The sequence below is a fragment of the Larimichthys crocea genome, chromosome X (genome assembly GCF_000972845.2).
Source record: "Larimichthys crocea isolate SSNF chromosome X, L_crocea_2.0, whole genome shotgun sequence".
NCBI lineage: Eukaryota > Metazoa > Chordata > Actinopteri > Sciaenidae > Larimichthys > Larimichthys crocea.
The window spans coordinates 28,100,115-28,122,510 of NC_040020.1; the positions used below are offsets into that span (position 1 = coordinate 28,100,115).

Below are 22,396 nucleotides of genomic sequence, written 5' to 3' on the forward strand. Positions count from 1 at the left end.
TAATAATAATAATAATAATAATAATAATAATACATCTTCAAAGTTGTGAGCATGTTCTGTAAATTAAATGACGCAAATTCTCAAAACAATCCATGTTAATTCCCGGTTGTGAGGCAACAAAACAACAAAAAAATGCCAAGGGCTGAATACTTTTGCAAGGCACTATATATTTAGCCTCCAACTGGTTTCAATAGATGACTCAGCTGGTAAGTTTCTCTATATGTTCAGCAGCTTTAAGAAACCATTGCACACAGTATTGGTAACTGCTCTGTGATGCTATAATTTCCTTGAGGGTCAGCCAACATAAAAGCAGTCAGTCAGTGGAGCCAGTATGAGGTTTTGATCATGTGTTAAAAGGGTAAAACATTATTCATAGGAGAGATTGTATCACATGATGAGAAGCACACAGTCCTGTTAGACCACATTGTTTCTGTAAAACTGAGATGAAAATTAATGTTAGCTCTCTCTCCAGTTCCTCGGCTGTTCCTTGATGCATTATTGTGGATTCTGTCTGCCTACATGGCCACAGGGCAGCGCTGAGAAAAGCCTACTTTGTGCACATAGCTGTCTCCTTACGTCATGGTAAGGCTTATGGGAAGCACTCCTATGCATTCCCTGGAGTGTCTGACTATGTATCTGTGTGTTTCAGTTGTTGCATCTGTGTTTGTGAACATGAACATTTGTTCTCAAGCACATTTTGTGGAGCCACTGGAGTGTGTCTCATTTGTCTGGGTTTTTCCACTGAGCAAGACACGGTGCAAAACATGCCACACAAGCAAAATCCCCCACAGATTTCTCAGTATACTGTACAGAAAAGTGACACATTCCCCCCTCTCTATTCCGTTCCTGTCTCCCCTCCAACCTTTATGAGGAAGTGTGACGCAGTTGGGTTCATACTTCTATTGGGGGCTGTTTAATATCGTCTTCCTGTGGGGGCAAACAAATTGCATGCCATGGGAAGGGTGCAGAGCTCCACTGCCTGCCTCATGCTACAATAATGGAAACTTAAAGAGAACTCAACCGATTTTACACATCAAAGTGTGTTTATAGGTTTGCCGCTGCATATGTTACAAAAGTTGTACAAAGCCTTTTATAGCTAAATAGGGAGCTGGGCAAAATATGATAAACTGCCTCAGTTGATGTTACTTAAGACTACAAGTGGGAAATGAATAAAATCTGAGGGTGTGGAGTTAGAAACCGGAGTTTACCGGACTTCTGTAACTCGCTGCTCATCTCTGCTTGAGGCTATTAGCTCGATGCTACATCAGCCAATGCTAGCATTACACACTGAATCTCTGATTGGACTGCCAGCCGTTTGGTCGTGCTTAAAAACAAACTCAAAATAATATCTCAGCTACAGTCCCATTGAGCAGTCTCGTATCCTGCTTGAAAATGTTAAAGAAGGCTGTTCTTGACCATGCTGTTAAGTCTGTGAAAATGTACCAATAGTTAGGTAATTTAATCTCTACCCACACCTAGTCCGCTTAAGAATCTGGAAAACACTCCTTTCGAAGCATTAATCTACATCTGTAGTCTTTAAAACATATCAAAGGAGACATGTAGGCGTCCCAGTTGTTCTTGTTTCTAAAGAGTAATACACAAAATATTAGGACGAGCTACAAAGAGACTGATTCCACCTTTTGAGTTTGTAACTCAAGGCAAGACTTGACACACTGAAATTTCACAACTTGATTCACAGCCAAATAGCAAAATTTAATTCATGGTTTAAAAGATGCCTTTGCTCATTTAATCCTCCTTAGCATTGCCCAAAACAAACAGAAGCTGATGCTCTTATGGAAAAACATGAAATGTCAGAGCAGGTTTAAAGCACCTTGATACTACAGTTTGTCTGCTGTTGACCAATGTCCAGCAGTGCTTTTAGGAATAATACATCACTCTTCTGAGCTGCAGGAAAAATAAATAAATAAAAATCATCTAGCTCCATGTGTGATGCCTGACAATGTTAGTCAGGCTTCACCCTCATTGAGTAGTTGATTCAAATATACAACTTTCAAATCAATGTTGTACCTACCGAGCTGGTCATTGGAGCAGGAAAACTAATGAGGCATGGCCAAAGTTAGCTGCATCTGTTGGGCACAGATTTTCCAGCCCTGTTTGTTTCTATTATGAATGATTTCTGACAGTGTCAAAGCACTTTAACATCTGATTTGTAAGAAGATGTCTGGCCTGGTAACAGTAAGGCATCAAAGATAGAAACGGTTATTATAGGTTGTAGTGGTAAACTAAACCTAGCACAAAGTTTTCTAAAGCAGACAGATAACATGTTGCTCTTAAGCAGCATAATTAAAAACAGACTGTGGCTCATTTTACTACCTACACATGCTGGAGTTCATGATTTCCTGAAGGAAATTAAAGAGGAAAAAAAACGATAAAGGAGCCATCAGTGAAAAGTGTACAGACATGTCAAAGACAAATGTTATCAGGCTACAACTAAGCTACGAGCTACAACTGCTTGTAAATGACTTCAACAAAATTATCAACATTTTCTGATGGTCGACTGTTCTGTCCATTAACTTGTGATTTCAGCTTTAAAATGTTGAATTTCATACTGGACTACAGCTCTGAACAGACCTGAGGACAAATACTTACTACTAGTGATTTCCACCAAAAATGAAAACAATTTTTTAGTCTTGATAATCGGAAAGGAGTGCATACTGAATAACAACAGTGAACAGCAGACTGAGAAACAGGTAGACAAGTTATATCACCAGGCAACCTCCTCTAATTCAGAAAAAAGAAGACAAATAAAGAGAACATGAATCCTTATGTGTGTCTGTATCAAAACAGACAAACAGCATGCGTCACTCATGCAGTGTAATGGAGGAAAATATGGGTGAAATGGTTGATGGAAGAGAAGTGTGCAAACAAGGACTGTTGAGTGTTTAGTCAGCATTTAACGACACGCACACACTAAGAGGAACACTGGTGGCATGAATGTGAAATCTTCAGCCAGCTCTCTTTGCAACCAGCCCGTTATAGCTCGTATGTTCGTACTTAGCTTAATACCCACTATTGTCCTTACTTGTGCATTTCCACATGCACCTGTTCTTCACTTGGCTACTTCTAATTGTCAGGACATCAGTGCTAAATTTTCTCCTGTTTCACTGTCTGTACTTATTCTCAAATGAAGGACAACAAAGTACCTAAAGTGCAAACAAGAATATATGATCACAGAACAAAAAGGTGAGGCATGCACACCTGCATGACGCCACTCGCACCTGTATTTGTGAACTGTATCCAACTCCACACTTGCACGTCAACTGATACATGACACATGCTCAGACTTAAATGTCACTGTGTGTCGAGCTATACTGGGACAAAGGCTCACTAAGTTCACTGGTATGAAGCTCATAATGCTCATCTGCCTCCTCATTTCCCCTCACGCCCTTTAAATGATAGTGTGGCTCTAAGATTAGTGACTCTTAAGAGAAAGGAAAAGATGAAATAACCTATTGCCTGCATGCTACATCACGAAACTGTGGGCATTTTACCTCAGCGCACAACTATTCCCAGTGAAATGCTAAGTAAGCAGCCTTCCTGCTTGCTAAAGCTTTCATGAACGAGTAAATGCCTACGGGGAATTAGGGATGGTGTGTGTAATGTGTGTTGTTTTATAACAAACACCACTATTGTGCCTGCGTGCACCTGCCTTTACTCCCTGTATCCACACACACACGCGCACACACACAGCCAGAGTGAGACATTAAGGCAAACACAATGCAGTACAACACCAACAGGACACCTCTCCAAAACCAGAAAGTGTCCCATCATACATTATTCACAAGAGACAAACTATCCATTTCCAATTCAAGTGAGTGGTTGGTGGTTCCTCACAGCGGGGTCTCGTGGCCACTAAAACATCCATGAGAAGCCTCCAGGGAGCCCACCGCTCCACCTCCAGCAAATCAGGAATATTTCACCCACCCACGCCCAAAATGCATTAACATTAGGGCAACTTATTAAGGGGGCAGAAAAGGTCATTGCAGATACTCTTTAACCTCTTCAGCCTGTGAAAATATTTAAATCTAAAAAGGAGGAAAACTCATACTTGAGGCCATGAGATGAGGGCTAACAGATAGATATTACTTTTTTTTTAAGGGAGTGGAAAAAAACATGTTGGAGACCACTGGTTTAAAATGTGTGTTTGGAAGAGAAAGAGCCAGAGGACCACCCAGGATCCTGCTCAAGACAAAAGGTCAACACAGACAAATTAAATTAGAGCATGCGTGCAGGTCTGCAGGACATCCAACATCACCCACTTACTTGTATGGAGTCGTTCGCCATGGTTGTCCCTGTTGCTCCTGTTTGTTTGTAGTGTCACAGACAACCTGTGCACATGTGGGATTCAACTTCAACGTGTCCTCTTCTTTCTTTCCCCCCACAAGACAATAAAATAAAACACTAAATGTGGGGAGAGGACCGTCTATTTGACCTGTAAGTGTTATCTCAACTTTATACAAACAGTCTGTATTGACACAAAGGCAAACAGTCAGGAGGTAATCCGCATTGTTGGCTTGCCTGGTGGCCGCGCCTGAATTGAAGCTCCCTTTAACGCTGTTAGCTCTCACTCACATACAATTTAAATGCATGCAAAACGTTGTTTTTTTTAAACAAAATAAGAGCATCCAAAGGAAACTAGAAAAGCTCCACGGTCATTGTTCATCTTCTCTGAGTGTTTGCCATTCAACAGCTAGGAAGAGCCCCATAAATCCACCGGCAGCCCTCCTCCGTCATGTCCTGCTGAACCCTAGCGGTGATAAAGTCACACACAGGCGGCAGAAAATGACAGAAAAGCCCCCTCTTCTTCTTCTCCTCCTTCTTCTTCTGCTTCTCTCTTGTTCTTCTCCTGGTAACATCCGTGAAACATGAACACGCCTCAGTCTCTTGTCTGTATCACATGCCACACACAAAAAGCCGCCTGTCAGTCCTCCACAAGCGGCTCATGCAGCCAAAATGACGGACAATAGAGAGCTCATCTGTCCGGGGGGGGGGGAAAGAAAAAGAAAGAAAACCCTGCTAGCTGAAGTCTGACACAAACAACACAACACTGTCTTCGTGGGATGTGTCGAGACTACATCTCATCACAAACAGCGGGTAACTGGCGGCAGAGAGAGGAGCACACACACAGACACACACACCTCAGCACACACTGCTATACAAGCCTGCTGCCTGCGCGCTCACGACGCCCGAGCGAGCAATGCCGCCCGGCCGTTCATTGGTCCAGGGCTGGGCGGCGGGGGCGCGCCCGGATGTGTCATGTGACCTGCATTAGCCGTCGTTGTCAACTGTGAGTTGGTGATGAACCAACTGTTGAGTGTTTTCAATGGCAAACACAGTGCTGCACTCATCAGTGGAGGGGGCACTCTGCTCTTTTATCTGCGTAAAGGTTCATTATAAACTTTAATAGGTATGATCATTAAAATGTACTTCAAAGCAGGGCTCATTATGCAGAGTAGGTTGCAGTGTAATTACATTTATATTGTTAAATTAATATAACAGATAAACAGCATTTTAATTTGGAGCTGGGTGAGCTCATTTCCCTCAAGTTTCATATGCCCGAAATACAACCACACACACACACACCACCCCACACACACACACACACACACACACACACAGGCTTATAGATGCAAATGTGGAGTGATGGGGCAGCCACGTAGAGGAACCCTGAGAGCAGGTAGGCATTCGGTACCTTGCTCAAGGGCAACTCTTCAGTGCCCAGGAGGTGAACTGGCACCTGTGCAGCTACCTGTCCACTGAACTTGAACAAGCCACCCTCCGACCCCCAAGCCAAATCCCTACAGACTGAGAAACTGCCCCCGTAAACTTATTTACATAGTGCTGTGTTGTCCAAGTGTTCAGTGTATCAGACTTTTTACTATGTACCACCCACTGACAGTTTAAAGAATGGGTGTCGTATCCGTGACGTCACCCACAGGTTTCTGGAAAGCCATTTTAAAGCTCAGTGTGGTGTCTGGGCACCATCTTGGCAGTCCTGCCTCTGCTCTGCGTACTCTAAAAATCAGTAAAGATGTGGATCATCGGTGGGCTGAATGAAGCTGGAGTGCTCAAAGAAGCCACCTGTAACGACACCCACCTGTCAGTTAAAGGGGCCACACTGTTAATTATGCATAACTTTAAGTCTCATTATAATTTGAACAGGTCATTTCTATAAAAATTCACCCTCAGACCAGTTGTCACGAACAGGGATATTAGTTTTAGAGTCCAAAATTGTTTTTTGTACCACGCTGTAAACATGTTTATTTCTGCTGTGAAGTTGGACATTTTAATATAGGGGCTTATGGAGACTGACTCGTTCTGTTGCCAGCCTGAAGTGGCTTTGGCTTCAATTAACAACAACAGAGTTTGGTGCTTGGTACCACCTTAAAAAATATTAAGCTCTGTATCACCATATTGTAGGAACAGTTTACTCAAGATGTTTATTTGTAATAAAGTTTATTTATTGCCAAATGCTGTTGAATTCTGAACAGAACTGGTTCAAGAACCAGAATAAATTTGGTGGATCCCATTTGGAGCCACGATTGAAATGTGCATTAATTTCATCCTTGCTTATTATTTTGTCGCTACATTTTAGCTCTTAACTGATCATGGATGTATGCACATGCTACGTGCATGAATGTCACTACATAGCAAGCTCATATTGGAACAAATTATTACAGGGAATGCAAACCTTACTTTAGATTACATTCCAGCAGGTTTCAGAACTATTGTAGTATATTTTGTTTTTAAATTAATTTATGTAATTTTTGAAACATATTTCAGAAATTCCTCCATGAACTTTTAGAGTTAGCGTGTGGTTTGCGAACCAGTGGGCTAACCTATAGTAAAGTAAAGTAAGTATAGTAAAGTATCTAGAAGACTGAAGGACTAAAACTTTAAATAGCCGGCCTTTGCCTGGAGCATCTATCCGTGTTCCAGTCAATGATAAGAAAATGATCTCATTGAGTTAGTTTCTCTAGGTGTTTCACTTTCATATCTTGTTTCATGTTTTAAACTGAACCAAAGGATGATACATTTGACAGTCATTTGATCATGAAAAACAGTTCAACAGGAAGTTTTTTCCATAGACATCAAAAACCTAAAACCTGACTCTGAATGTGTTCTTGGGTAGCAGAGCTGTTTTCAAGTTTCATGGGTCAAATGTCAAGTTTTGTCCAAAAAACGTGTCTCAAATCAAGTCTCAGGGCAAAGTCCAGTCTGCATAATCAAAATGAAAATAAGTACTTTAAATGTTTGTAATTTTGCTGCTACAACTGTTACATTTTATGGCTACCTGAGGCCTGCATGTTGTATTCTTGTATTTTTTCTTTTTTTCTTTAGTGTTTCCTTTAGGTTAACTCACATCAAGTCTTTAGGCACTCAAGTCTCACTGCAGGTAAGTCCAAGTCCTTATTTTTGTGGCATAATCCTTTATTATTTTTATGAACTGCTACTATTCTAAAAGGATACAGTTATGAACATGTAATATCATCTTTTTGGCCATTGTGGTATTTCCCCTATTGTAAAAATAAGCACAGACTAAACACTCCAAGTTTCATGTCTGCTACATATCATATTTTTGTCAATAAAAGCAAAGCACGACTGTAGTTGATCTTCTTCAACAGAAATGGTAGTCATATTACAAAGCCTGTGTGTGTTGGTGTGTGAGAGAAACTTGTGTTGTAGTGGTGTGAGTGGGTGTCTTTAGCAGATCTGATAGAGGAGTTGAACTGGACCACATTTGCATAATTGCTTTGCATAATGAAAATTAGCTGGCAGAAAGATAGGAAGGAAGCAGGAACAGAGAGTGACCCGACACGCCAGGATACACACTACATCTCCAATATATACATGGAAATCTGTGTTGTCATAGCTGACGATAAACTGAAAAACACTGAGTCACTTACAGTCAGCAGTATGATTTAACTTACTGCGACTGAGTAGAAAAGAACATCACAAATCCACAACTGTGGAAGTGAAGGTGGTAACGATTCATGATAAGATGATAAAACATAATTAATTTTCTGAGAAATATATGAATTTAAATCAAACTGTAAGATAAGACCATAAGAACCTCGTCCCACGTGTAAAGGATATAGTGGAAGTCACGTGACAGAATTAGGTCAAGCCATCTGTTAGGTTATTATAATTATTAGCATACCTACTTTAGCAAAGGCTTTGTGAACAATGTCAGGTCTGTTTTCATGCTAACAATAATCATGTTGCCTGAAAAGGTGCAGACTCTGTATTTACTAGTTACTGAAAATCTAACAAGCTGATTGAACAGTCCTGATAATAAAATGTGTCATATCACACATGTCAAAGAGTGAATTATGCAAATGCCTTACCACATCTAAATAAAACCAATGTTAGATATGTTAGTTAATACTGATAACTTAAGACGTGATCTGATCCAGTCTGGATACCGGGTGTAATATTTTCGATGTTCTACTTTACAGCTTTGAAATTCCCCCCAAAAAACTTTTTCTTGTGCAACCGAGAGCTCATAAGCTAAATATATTTAAATGAGCACTTTCTTTGTGATGTTTACAAATAGCTTGTTCTGTCCGGTCAAAGGTGCAAAACTATAAGTTTAATTAACAATATTATAAGAGAGAAAAAGTAGCAAATCCTTACACACAAAAGGGACTTAAGTGAGAACTCTCCCTCTCTCTCTTTGACTCAACGCAATGTTTCTGCCTGTTAAAGCAAGCTTTTCCTTGTTACCGTCGCCAAGTGCGTGCTCACGTTGGGAACTGTTGAGTCCACTGCAAAATTATCAGTTTCTCTGGTTTTACTTTTTATAGATATATATTATATATTTCGGTATATTATTTGGTTCAGGTAGAATTAGCATTTTCTTCATCTGCCATGTTAAATCACAATGTATCTACAGTAGCCCAGAACAGACAAACCAAATAGTGGCTCAGGAGTTTCACAACCACTGTAGTTTTTTCGTTTATGCTTGAAACAAGAGGGTGAGGTGAGGAATATTTAGTCCGCTGCATTCTGCAACTTCACCACTAGATGCCACCGCATGATTTTACACACTGGACCTTTAATTGAGCGCTAAAACCCTAAAACACAAAAAAGGACCTTGGTTGCATATATTTATTTATTTTTATTTATCATACAACAAAAACAAAAGTAAAAAAATATAAATATAATACATTTTTAAAACACTTTTAAATTGTATTTTTTTCTAGCTGAGACAGAAACTTTTTGACCTTTGACCTGCACGCTTCAAGCTGAGGAGAAGGTAACAGCTCAACCGTTAACTACGCAGCTGTGATAAAGTGTTATTAAAACGTAATAATTAACAAAATACTACTAGTTTTAGTAGTACTAGCTCTAGTCTGGTAAAAAAAATAAAAAATAAACAAGTAGCCGGTTAGTCAGAGGTCGTTAGTTCAGGTTGTTTCTTCGCGAAAACTCGTTTTTATCGTTAGCATCGCAACGGTTAACTAGAAAAGCTAATGTTGACAAACGGTTGTCAGTGTGTGGCATCTCTTAAAAAGTGTTATTTATATATTTCAACACTATTTCAACTTATTTACAGCACAAAGTATGTCAGACATTGAAGTTCAGGTTGAGGTGCGCGTTGCCTCAGACTCACCATCGGGACAACAGGAGGCCGTGAGCGGTGAGACGGCGTCAGACAGCACGGGGAGTGTTCAGCACACCGGGCACCGAGGTGAAACTCACCCCAGCATTTGAATGTGTAATTTATAGCTCATTTTTACCGCTCATGCACTGTTAGTGAGCCCATGTCTGATGTTTAAAACCGTAAAAACTTTCACTCTTAAATTGGGACCAGAGGAGTTATTTCTGTGACTATAACGTAATGTTTCTTGTGTCAGAGGTGGAGGAGTCGCTGTCGTTGCTGGCCTGCGTTGCTCTGGCGCCACCCCGTGGTGACCCCGCAGCCTGCAGCTGTGACTGTGAGGGCTGCGTCTGTGTGGAGGGTGGACGGGTGGAGGGGAGCCTCCAGTCCATGCAGCTGCAGCTCCAGTTCCTCATGAGCAAAGCTGCAAAGTTACAGGACTGCCTTGCCAATGTGTAGGATCTTGTCCACTCCTCATAATGCAATGATGTTACCTAGTTAGTGTTTTCTTATTCTGTCTTTGTGTTTTTTTTAATTTTATTTTATTTTACAGACAGGACCAGATAGAGAAAGATGCTCTTGCTGCTGAAGTGCCAAGTTTCCTTTACACATGTCAGCCTTACTTTAACCAGCTGGAATCTGCAGCTAAGATCCCCGTGCCTCAGCTCGGCTCTCAGGCCTTTGACATCTATCCATGGGTAAATTAGAAAGTAAAAGTTTGTGTGTTAAATTTACTTTTTTAAAGCAGACAAAAATCATCTGCGGTGCACAGAGCAGTTTCTGCCATTGTATTAGAGTATTAGCAGAATTAGGTATCTCTGCATCGGCTACCTACAATGTGCCTTAAATTAATGTATGTTTATGTCAAATCTCAGTGAGTTATTTAACACCTGACCACATTTATCTTTTCTAAAAAGATAAGAAGTAACTTTGCTTTGGCAAATTTTGGTGGACAAGTTCAGGGAAATCTAAGTGGAGTGTCTGGATCATGTGTAATGGGAAATCCAAAGTTTGGACTGTTATTGTCGTTCCAGTTGTTGGAACCAACAATACTCTTAAGGGGACACACTGTATCTGTTGCTGATTGTGTTCACTGTATGAAAACATCACAGTTAAACGGTTTTGTTTTTATGTGTGTGTAGCGCATGCAGCTGTTGGATTTCTCTCAGCAGCTGTGTGACAGGTTAGAGCAGCTGGTGGTGACCTACGCCAGCTACGGCCTCCTCTGTTTGGACGAGACCGAGCCTAACAGGTATACAGACAGACACATATTTCTACTGATGCACGTTTACTATAGCTTCATATACGTATATACTTACTTTTCTGTTGGTCTAGAGCAAAGCGTCACGTGACAATGGTTCAGACAGAAAGTCTTCACGTGTAGTCAGACATACAAATATACGTTTAGTTATCCCATCTAATTGAACGATAATGTTTACCCGTCGCCTCACAGCAAGGTTCCTGGTTTGAACACCCTGGTCAACTGGGCCCTTTCTGTGTTTGCATGTTCTCCCCATGACTGTGTGGGTCTTTCTGGATACTGCGGCTTCCTCCCGCAGTCCAAAGACATGCAGGTTAATAAGTGACTTTAAATTGCGCGTATGTGTGAATGTGTGCATGAATGGTTGTCTGTCTGTATGTGTCAGTCAAATGTCAGCTGGGATCAGCTTCAGACCCTGATAAGGATAAGCAGTCATGGAAAATGGATGGATGTTTACTCATGCAGCATTTGCGTTTCGTGTAAATGATCCTCAAAATATGGATCAGCTTTCCCACCGAATACATTTCCTAAACAATAACAAACCATTGCTGTTTCCCTGGGGGTTTCAGTTCACACCAGTTTTTATCTTTTTGCCAGGCGAATGTTCTATATCTTAACTCAGTATAGTTTTATGTATAGTATTTATACTTTTATATACAGCCAGATTATATAGCCAACACTTTGCTTCATATTGGTGGCAGCTCTTTTATTTGTATTAGCATTCTCCGTTTGATTCTTGTGTTCATATTTTGATTTCTTCCTCTTTTTTCCAGCCGAGTCCTCTGACTGTTGCTGCTGTGACAAATCCATTTTCACGTTCTCTTCCTGTCCGACTCCCTCCACTCTCTCTTTTGTATTCCCAGTGTGTCTCACTTCTGCATCGGTCAGCGTCAACTCGGGCGACTAAGGCTGTCCACGTTCCTCTACTGCAGGCCGACGCCGTACCTGGCCCGGGTCAATACCGGCCTGTACAAACGAATGCGCTGGAACGTGGACAGACTCAGAGATGAACAGCAGCAGATGGGTCGAGAGCAGGGTGGAGAGAGTGAGGCAGAAACGGTCGGCGACACAGAGTAGTGAGTGTGGATGATATCTCCTCCCTCTATTTCTACATTTTTAAAACAGTTTCTCACCCTCCCAAATGCTGATATACATATACTGGTATTAATCTATTACCAATGTCTCATTCAGTTACTTCCTGTGCTACGAAGATATTCCCAATGAACACAGAGCAGCTGGTGGGGATAGCGCAGGCGCCTCTCATGATAACATGTTGAGGATGTGGTCCATCGGTCAGTGGGTGCAGATGAACCCTAACCCAGACACAGAGGACATCTATGACTGGTATAATGATTTATTTATTTCTTTCACATAAAGAGTTGGTAAAACATCAGGAAGACATCCCTTACATTAAATAGACAATTCTCTAACACATTAAACATTTAAAACAAACCATCATTGGTGTATCTGTTTGTTACAGGATCTTGTGTGAGGTTCCTCAGGCCTGCTATCACAGGCTGCTGTTTCTGGGCAGCGCTGAGCCGTCGAGCTGCAGTGCTACAGACTTCCTGCAGCAAGTGCTGTTGTCACGGCAAGCAAAAGAGTGATGTCAGGCCCTACAGGAGGAGTGTGTTTGTATTTTAGTGATGGTTGGAAAGATAAAAAAGCATGTTGAAAGAGTTAAATCCTCAAGACAGTTATTAAGTAAATATGTCATTAGATTTATGTGAGAGTCTAAAAGATTGAACATCTAGTTTCTTATGGACGTCGGAGCAGAAACACCCGAGCTTGACTCACAAGCACGACTGTAAACCATGACACTCTCAGTCAGAGGACCTGTTTGTTGGTTTATCCATATTTAAATCTGAAGAGGATTGTGTGTTCATAACATGCTGTGGCTGGTGTTTGTTTCAAAGTTTTCTCAGTCTCAGTTACATAAAGAGTTTTATACTGTACAATGTGACGCGTGTGTTGTAAATGTTTGCTTCACATTATGTTGTCACTTTATTCTGCTCAGTGTGTTAATGCTGTAAGTTTGGAAAGATTTTATAAGAGTTTGTAAATAGTTTATTTTTTAAAGAGCCTTTGTCTTGTAAAGAAGAAATCCAGAAATATTAAAAAAAAACATTTTATTTACATGAAACATTGCATTGAAATAATTACACACAATCACAGATTTCTGTCTTTCAGAAAATCCAAAGAAACGAAGACAAAACTTTACATTTTAAAAACAAGCTGCCATGATTTGGGCTCCACAAGTGACAATGCCCATCATTTACTTCATTTTTCAACAGGTTCATTAAGCCATTTAAATTAGTTCACACAGGTCCTCATTTTCAATAAATTAAACTCAAAGTTTTGTGTTTTGGATCCTAAGTAATAAATTTGTTCCCTCGTAGTTTAGTCGTCTTTGCTCAGTTTGACGGTCTAACCATTCATTGACTGGACATGAAGTATAAGATGCAAGCAATTTACTTACAACAAACAATAAAATCTACCATTTACACCCAACATCCTTTGTTATATATTCAATATAAATCTATATAGGACTCTTAAAGGGCAACTATACTTCTAAATCTCTAAAGTACAAAAGTAAAGTGGAGTTTCCCTTTTTTACAGTGAGCAGTCTTCAAACAAGATACACACAAATACACTACACAAACATGAGAAAGCACATTTAAAAAGGCCAGCTTCATCAAAAATGCAGTAAGCATAATGTGTCCTCCCTGGAGGAATGCAAACACGTACATAAGCATAAACACGTTCTTGCTTTTCAGCTGCTACACATAGGCTTTGATAAGACAGTGAACAAACTAGCAGGTGATGTTAAAGGGAATTTTCTTTGCTGGAAATCTGCCTTATGAATGAAGTTTTAAAGCACTGGATGCAGATTCTCCTTAATTTCATACCTGGCTCATTGCTTTCAATTCAGTTATTGAACAAAATGTAACCTTCGTGCTATTTGACATTGGAAAGCAAGTCTACAAAACTAAAGAAAAACTGATTCAAATGAACAGCATGTCTGTGTCCTCCAGTTCACTTTGCAGGGACTGTCAGGAAACTACTATCTTTCTATCTCATCTCAAAATCTGTGACATTACAGTGAAGTTCAACCGTAAACACTGTATGACAAACACAGTATGCAAACAACAGACCAGCATCAACATACAGCACAGGTATGAACATTTACAACCAGTGAGACACACTTCAGTACCATAGCTCATCACAGTTTCAACATTAATAGTTAATACTCAGAATAACCTGATATTGGACCCTCCCTTTTATTAATCTTCATCTTCATATCAAACAATAAAGTGACTCCTCACCTTCACAGCGATACCGGCTAAAACCCAGAGTTCATCGTTGTCTTCTAATGTAAAATCTGTGTACTGGGATCAGTGTAGGAGGTCTTGTATAGTAACTGGTTATCATCAGTCTGTGACTACAATAACATGTAAAAGTCCTAAGGAAGACTACACCTATGGATAAATGCACGGCTATAGGACAGTGTTGTTGACCATATAAGGCTAACCTTCAGCAGTATTTAATCGCTAACAAACCTCATCTCAACACCATTATACACAAAGAACTAAAACTTCATTGGTCCCCGACTCCAGTGTTTCAAAGGGAAATGTTCCCAAAGACTCTTGGCTAATGATCCAAACAGGTCAGACTGAGATCATATAATTATGCTCAAGCAGGTGTTCCTCTTAATCAGTAACAAACGTTTTTTTAAATAAATTATACCAAAGAGGACGACACGCAGAAGTCGACCCGCCATAGTGTCTCGGTCTCTATAATAAACATGTTTGAACTGATTAAATGATTGAAACTGATTAAGTGCAATCTCAGAAATATGGGAATCACTATTCAGTAGCAAGACATCTCCAGTGTATTCTCATTTTAAAATAAGGTGATAATGATGTCAGATACAGTTATGGCTACAGGTGAAGAACACAAAGTAAAACAGCCAGATCTATCAGTCAATTTGCCATCGATTGATAGAGGCCATTTGGCACCATCGGTATGTCAGGGTGTGTGGACGTGACCTTCCATTGATTTGGAAAAAAGTGTCCAGTTCAAATGCTGTCAGTCAGTCACTACGATGCACCCTGGTATTGTTAGTAATCACATGGTTTCAGGTGTGTGAGTTTAAAGGACTGAAGTGTAATATTATAGTCTAGCAGTTGGTGTAAAGTTTGTGTTTGCAATGGTGTAGCATATCGAATGTGAGTTGAGAGGTGCCGAGTTTCACTGTGGTGTCGTTTTCGTTTACTTGAATTTCTGAGGTGGAGATGAGACCCACATTCTTCTCTGGCAGCGCAAAAAGCTTTCTGGCCCTCAGTAGGACTTCTTAGGCAAGAGGAGGTAGTTTTAATTTAAACTTTAATTTACAGGCCAATTTACTGTACATTCAGTATACTTAAATTTGACTCATTTAAAACCAACAGAAAGTTATTTAAAAACTAGAGCCAAGTCTTTATCATTCATCAGAAAACATCTGATCTGATTGTAGAATAACTGAACGAGCCTGAAGAGTTATGACTAAATACTTGGCGCCGCTTGGCTTGATACTCAAAGTATTGAGGTTGCAGAAAATTTAACACTTAACTGAATAAATACAATATGAAAAAGCCAATTAATTAAAGTTAGAGAGGAGCTGCATAGTGGAGAACCTGGACTCATGACCTCAGTTTGCAACCATGACCTTAATCGAAAACTGTTTTTTTTTTTACCTTTTATGAATCACAAATGGAATATGTACTTGGTAACCCGGGGCACAAAGTTGAGCTATAAACCCACCAAGCACTGGTATATATTGTATGTGCTTGTTTTTACAGTATAGTTAGAAATCCCTGTCTGTCTCAAGTGAATCTATAACAGTGGTTCAAACTTTGTACCTAAGGACCCCTTAAAACAAAACCCTGTCTATTTGTGTCCACTAATCACAGCTTCCATCAGTTTTATGACCAGATTAACTAAAGGATTATTACTTTTAAAAGGGCTGCAGTTGAACACTCCATAATAGGTCAGTGTATTCAGTAGCAAAGATTTGCTTTTTCCATCTTGTGACCACTTTTTTGTTTGGGAACCACTGATCTACAGCACCAAAAATGAATGCATTTGCCTCCAGGGCTGAACAATATATTAATACCATTCATTGTATATCTTTGTGATCCTAACGTGGATTTTTCTTTTCATGATGTGAATTGTAATACATTGTCTAATTCAACACTACAAATTGTCGATTTTGCTGAAATACCGGTTACAGTGTTAAAATGGTCATTTACCATCAAGTGATGTAGTTTCTTGATGTGATGTATGTCAGGGTCAAATAATTTCTTCTGGTTATTGCAATTTTTATCCCCCACATTACCCATTACCTAAATATTTACTTTAAACAGTCCATAAAGCTGTTCTCCATGAGTAAATATTAATGCTTCATTGTGTGTATAGGCTGCCCTGCATGTGTACATTACCCTGTTGTTGTGTGCCGTGCCTCTTCCAGTTGTGAATTTCCATGTGTATGTGCGTAACTGGACAGCACTCTTCCCTCTGTGAGTGTTGTTAACACAGTACTGCAGATGTTGCATTTCATGTCCCCTCAGTGGTGAGTCTCCAGCTCTACCACTGTCCACTCTCCCTGTGGGGAGCTCCCAGTGGCCTCTGGGGAGAAACTACTAACAGAGGTGACCGTGGCAGAGGGAGGGGTGAGTGGAGGCAGCAGGTTCGGCCACAAGCTGCTCTCCAGGGGGCTCAGTGTGCCTCCTGCACCCCCTGGCAGCAGCAGCAGGGAGGAGCAGCCATCTCTGTTCAGTAGCAGGGTCTGATTGATCAGCTGCTGAACTATGTCCACTTTCTTCCCCCAGTCCAGGTCTAGGGGTGAAGGTCGCTCTGGAGACTCAGGGGGGCAAGGGGAGGAGCTGTCTCCATCCTGGGAGGGGGGGTTGCTGGATGTCTGAGGGGAGTCTGGAAGAGGAGGAAGGGTCTCTGTGGACGGAGACGAGTCTCGATGTTCATCATCCGAGGTCACCTTTTCACAGTCGTCGTGTACCTCTAGATCTGACGCTTCTTGTCTGAGCGCCTTCTCTTTACTGTGGTTGAGCTCCTTTATGTCCTCTTCATCTTCAACCTCCTCTTCATCACTATTTTCCAGTGCTTCGTAGATGGTGCAGAGGCCAGAGGTAGGAGACAGCAGGACTGTCTGTCCTTTATCAGACTGTTGCAGCTCTTGTTGCCACTGCATGATCTGCTGCCTTTGCTTCAGTTCCTGTTGTTGCTGCTGCAGTTGCAGTTCAAGGTCTCTCCTCTGCTTAAGCTCCTCCTCTTTCCTCAATTTTTCCTCCTCTTCCTTCTTTATGATGTCCGCCTGCTCTCGCATCTTCCTCTCCACCTCCTCTTTATTCCTTTTTATTTCTTCTTCCGCTTCCTCTTTCTTCTTCCTCTGTTCTTCCTCCTCCCTCCTCTTCCTCTCCTGCTCTGCCTCCTCTAGCGGTCGGCTCTGTTGCTCCCTGCGTTGCTGCAGCTCCAGTAGCTGCCTCTGGTGTTGCTCCAGCCTGCGGAGCTGGGGGCTCAGTGCCTGCTGCCCGAGGTTCCTGGGTGGGAGGTCGGCGCATGTCAGCTTCGGCGGGGTGACCGCGGCGCAGAGAGGTTTGACGATGTCACAGTAGGTTCTGGGGTATGCTGCGTGATCGCGGCGGTGAGGGTGCGGCAGTGCAGTGAAGCCTGTGTGTGAGAGGAAGCGGGAAGGAAGATTACAGTAGCGTGATGTTATAAAACAGATCACAGGCAGCAGGACAGTGACAGCAGTGCAGTATGAGTACAAGCAGAAGGGTGTAAGAGGGAAGGGGATGGCCTTTAGATGCTCATACTTGCTGAAGGAATAGTGAAAGCATTGTGAAGCCAAGCCCAAACATCTGCCAGTAGACTTATTTGTAGTTTTGTACTTTGAACAAGTGACAGTGGGACATTGTTTGAAAGCTGAGCAGCAGTGACAGATACCGTCTGCTAAGTATTCAGACGAGTGGAGACACAGTATGTGTAAAAACAGTGAATACACCAGAAAATAGTGACCCAAGTTGAGGTGACTGGGGGTGGTGGTTGGGGCAAAAGAGAGCAAACGTGAATCATTAATGTGTTGGTTTTTTTTAAAACATGTTTTTTTTGTTTTTTTTAAATGACACCCAGAAAAGAAAGATTTTGTGCAAAAAAAAAAAAAAAGCAGCCAACTTCCTGTATATGCAATCACTATCAACTATGGCGAGAACAACCAACCACAAAAAAAGCTTATTGCGAGCTCAAACATCACCCGTGAATGGAGTATAGTTAGTCGACCAGTGATACATGCAAAAGCTCTCCATGCATTTATAGACATCCAGCATCACAAGAAAACTAAAATAATAGCTTGGCTTTAGAAGGCTAGACATTATTCAAATATAAGTACATCAAGTCCTAGAGTCAAGCTATCTGGCTGACCCTGAACAAACCAAAGTAATGAGAGTCAAGTCATTGTGCAACAGTGACATGCATAAGCATAAGTTAACAATAATACAGTGCTGTAGAACAGTGCAACATGAATGCTTAAAAAAAAGCCAGTAGAAAAGAGCTAAAACAGCAACACACCCATGATGGACTGGAGGGAAATTAAAGTAGCAGCAGAATGAGCAGGGCTGGATTCTTGAGGCTGGTTGATGGGATGTCAAACTTCTTTGCTGCTTGAGGTGCCGAAGTTCGATCCATGGATGATGGGAAGGTCTGGTGACGTGGATGATCAGCTCATGGCAGATTCATTTCAGTTTCAGACCACTGAAGTCTTTGAGTTCTAGTGTTTATTGTGTTCAGTTTTCAAAGAAAAGGCCACAACTTATGTATGATTGTCTGTGTGAGAGTATGGCAAGAGTAAAGCAATGATACGTTGTTGGCTAGATGGTTGACTGAATGGAAGTGTCTGCAATATAATGAGATGTATAGAGTTACTGGCTCAAACACTGGTAGCTTGTGAGACCTTGAAATGTATGCCAGTGGTCTTGAAAGATTTGTCACACAGATCCATTCACCATAAGTAAGCCTTCCACTCCATTCCCAAGTGCCCATTTCAATAAAACTGTACGGTGAGAGAGTCCATCATGGTAAAAATCTAATCTTTATTTAAAGTTTTAAGGTTCATTACTCCAAAAGATGGATTAACACAAGAAAAAAAAAAGCCGGGTTACAATTTAAAGTGCAAGAAGAGATGAAGAGTGCTTGGGGATAAGGAAGATTGCCTGTATCGTAAGGTAGGAGGGTGAAAATCAAACATGAATATACAATGAAAACTTATTGTCAGTTATCAGCTTTGCTCGGTAAAAAGTATTAGGATAAATACACATGAAAACGTGTTAAACAGTTAATTCCACATTGTAGTCATTGTCTTGTTTTCCCTCTTTAAGTGCTGTAAACAGACAAAGTCAAATCAATGCCAGTTCAGGACAACCACATAATTCTGTGTTAAATAAAAAACAGAAACCAAAACCCAGACACGCTCACACATTAGGAGTAAATAGTAGTAGCTATTGCACATACAGGAGTTTAAGCCATATACTCGGAAATGATATATCAGAGGGAAGTGCTCCTGCTGTCCTCTTTTCTTAAATTTCTTCCCCCCTTTTTTTTTTTGCTCTCTGTTTTTTTTTCCCCCCTTTCGTTTTTTTGTTGAACTTTGATTATATCCACCCCCAGAGATTTCAGGACAAAACACTGACAGGTACTACAACAGTGAGTATTGTGGGGAGGTTGAATCAGGGCCAGAGGGAGTTACTTTGACTGTTAGGGAGATGATGAACTATACATTACCTGCAAAAAGGTTCTCAGTCTTTTCACAGATAGCAGAATAGTAGGGAGGCTGGATGTCATCTGGGTTTTCCTCTGGTTGCTGCAAAGTGCTAGGTGTCGATGGATCCTGGACTTCCTCTGGCCCCAGCACCTCATCCCCAACAGGCTCGGCAGACTCCTCTTCCTGCTTCCCACACTCGATGTACTGCTGCTCTATGAGGCATGGCTGAGTGTGAGGCTGCGGGATAAGACAGGGCTCCTTGGCCTCCTCGGGTAGCTCCTCCAGGGAGAAGATGCCAGGGCTCTTGATGCAGCTCTCCCCTGTGGACTGGGCGTTGGAGTTTGAAGCTGTGGTCATGGTATCAAAGCCGTAAGATGCCAATGACGTAGCCGAAGGCGGGGTGGTGTCTTCCCCTGCACCACCCTCCATCTCAACCTCTTCTCCCTCTTCCACTGTGGACAGGCAGCGCTGGGCTGGAGGTTGGCTGTCAAAGGTTATGCTGCTGACCAAAGGACTCTCCAAAGAATCATCCAACTGGGCTTCTCCCTCTGTGTCGCTGGCCTCGTCTTCTGTTACAGAGGATGAGGAGGGGTTAGAAGTGGGGGCAGTTACAGGACCTCCCAGGACTTCATCAGCAGGCAGGGTCTCGGCTTCAGCTTCCTCTTCCTCTCCCTCCCCGTCTCCTCTCTCCATGTGGATGCCCAGGTCCTGGTAGTCCAGGTCAGGCTGAGGGGAAAGCTCTGCAGCTTGAGCATCTTGAGGCTGGAACTTCCCATCTCGACTGTGGTCACCGAGTTCCTCCGGCGTGCTGGTCTCACTGCTCAGGGTGCTTGACAGAGACATTCCTGGTGCAGAGGAGGGAGCTGGGACCAGGGTCTGCATTGGAGCCGAGCCTGACTGATCCATGTACATCTGGGCCTCTAGATTCAGAGGCTCATTTCTGACTTCTTGGTTTTCAAGAGCAAAGGGACCAGAGCCTAGTTCTAACCAGGCCTGGGCTGGGGTCTGAGTTGGTGTCTCAGAATCTGCTTGCCAGGGGTCTGCTAAAGGGCTTGCTGCAGCCGCTCCTGCCACTTGTAGAGGCTGGGAGCTATGGTCAAGAACCTGCTGTGGCTGAAGAGGTTCTGACCCCCAGGGATCCACAAAGGGGTTTGGTTGGTCCCACTGAGCAGCAGGGGCAGAGGGCAGCAGAGGAGGGGGGGGTGGCGGCTGGGCCACTCTGTTCAAGTTGTCCAGTCTGTCATCCTCAGCGAAATCATCCTCATCTGCATTCCCATAACTTTCCAGCCCACTCTCTGTCACACCCTCACTGGCCATCTCTACATCTTCATCATCCTCATCATCCACATCATTGTCATGTCTGGGTCTCTGTGGTTCGTCTGCCCACTCTGAGCTCACGTCCATGTCGCACACCCGATCATCTTCATCTTCTTCATCTTCAAAGTCATTCACTGGTATGTCAGGAACCTTTTCAAAGTCAGGCGAACCTGCCGAAGCTCCCTCCATGTCAATTGCTCCTTTGAGGCTGCCGTCACCCAGATCATCCATGCTCTCTGTGCCCTCCAGGACACCAGGGGCGCTCAATTCAGACGCACCCTGCTGGCTGCCGCTCACCTCCTCAGAGTCCAACTCAGAGAACAAGGCGCCACTGGCCTTCCAAGCAGACCCCCCTACTGGCCCAGCTGACCCAGGACGAGACTCCTCTGTGGGCTGTGTGGTTCCACTCATTTCAGAGACAGAAACCAGCTGGCTTCCCTCCCTCTCCTCTTCATCCTCCTCGTCATTTAGATTGGTGGGAGGAAGTATCTGAGAGATTGCATTTGCTGCTGGGAGAGCTTTAGATGTGGAGGGGGTTTGTTCTGTCAACAGATAAACTGGCTCCTCAGGAGCAGAAGCCACTGGTGGTAATGTAGGCTCAGCTGAGGCAGATGTCTGCTCCTGTGTGGTTAGTGAGGGAGCACTGCTTTCTAGTTGCTCCTGGGGTGGAGATGTTTGTGGTAAGGCTGTCCTGACAGGGCTTTGTGGAGGAGAGGAAGCAGCTGCATGGCTTTGAACAGTCTCTTGAGGTACCACATCTGGTGTGGTATCCTGGGCCAAGACTGTGGGAGGGACCTCCTCTGATGCAGAGGCAGCAAGCGATGATTCTTGTGGTAAGGACACGGAATCTTCCACTTGTCTTTCTGTTAGCACAGCCGCTGCTGCGACAGCTGCTACTGCTGCACCAGCTGCACTTGCTGCTCGAGCTGGTGTGGTGGTATTTGCAACCACTGTCTTTTTGGCAGGAGTGAAAGGTGAAACAGCCTGAGTGGGTTTGGTGCCACGTTTTGCCTGAGAGGTGGTGCTGTTTGCAGGTTTGTTAACTGGAGAGGCAGGTGGAGTTCGACCAAGAGGCGGTTTGTTAAGAGCAGGAAACCGAACAGCAGCCACAGGTTTCTTTGACAGAGTAGATTTCGCAGCCTGTTGAGTTTTGGACTGTGGCACCTTGGGGTCTGCGGTCTTTGTTGTTGTGGACCATTTTGAGGCAGAGCTGACCTTTACGGCGGCTGTAGGTTTAGAGGGTTCAGGTTTTCTGGTAGCAGTGGCTGTTGCAGCTGCTGAAGGTTTCTTAGCCACTGCAGCAGAAGGAGGTCGACTGACATCTGGTGCGAAGAGAAAAACACCAAACATTAATTCGCAATTTGATTATTAATAATAAAAC

The 22,396-nt window shown here is 42.6% G+C and overlaps 3 protein-coding genes across 5 annotated transcripts in view; 1 reads left to right on the top strand and 2 right to left on the bottom strand.

Annotated features, from left to right (window-relative positions):
• pkn1a (protein kinase N1a) overlaps positions 1–9,735 on the bottom strand; it is a 51,078-nt gene extending 41,343 nt beyond the window's left edge. Inside the window, exon 1 of one of the 2 annotated variants that reach the window (XM_027282853.1) lies at positions 9,638–9,735. In XM_027282853.1, coding sequence (XP_027138654.1) covers positions 9,638–9,640 — 3 coding nt within the window. In that variant the 5' untranslated portion in view covers positions 9,641–9,735. Of the gene's footprint in view, positions 1–4,284; positions 5,234–9,637 lie in introns of those variants that run through there. The other variant, XM_019261634.2, reaches the window with a different exon arrangement.
• cxh19orf67 (chromosome X C19orf67 homolog) lies at positions 9,237–13,557 on the top strand. 2 transcript variants are annotated; one of them, XM_010740414.3, is made up of 8 exons: positions 9,237–9,280; positions 9,581–9,715; positions 9,882–10,080; positions 10,179–10,323; positions 10,768–10,877; positions 11,750–11,962; positions 12,078–12,230; positions 12,367–13,557. In XM_010740414.3, exons 2-8 carry the CDS (start codon positions 9,589–9,591, stop codon positions 12,491–12,493), a joined length of 1,074 nt encoding a protein of 357 aa, XP_010738716.3. In that variant the 5' UTR covers positions 9,237–9,280; positions 9,581–9,588; the 3' UTR covers positions 12,494–13,557. The 2 variants fall into 2 exon arrangements, with proteins under 2 accessions (XP_010738716.3, XP_019117184.2); XM_019261639.2 differs by having other exon boundaries at positions 9,267–9,330.
• A 2,050-nt stretch (positions 13,558–15,607) lies between these two features.
• Positions 15,608–22,396, bottom strand: part of prr36a (proline rich 36a) — a 28,824-nt gene continuing 22,035 nt past the window's right edge. The window contains exons 5-6 of the mRNA XM_019261636.2: positions 19,719–22,337; positions 15,608–17,612 (exon numbers count right to left, since the gene is read on the bottom strand). Coding sequence (XP_019117181.2) covers positions 16,492–17,612; positions 19,719–22,337 — 3,740 coding nt within the window. The 3' untranslated portion in view covers positions 15,608–16,491. The remainder of the gene's footprint in view (positions 17,613–19,718; positions 22,338–22,396) is intronic.

Coding starts and splice junctions, on each gene's coding strand:
- cxh19orf67 (XM_010740414.3), top strand. CDS start 9,589: ATGTCAGACATTGAAGTTCAGGTTGAGGTGCGCGTTGCCTCAGACTCA. Junction 9,716..9,881: donor TCAGCACACCGGGCACCGAG/GTGAAACTCACC, acceptor TTCTTGTGTCAG/AGGTGGAGGAGTCGCTGTCG. Junction 10,324..10,767: donor CCTTTGACATCTATCCATGG/GTAAATTAGAAA, acceptor ATGTGTGTGTAG/CGCATGCAGCTGTTGGATTT.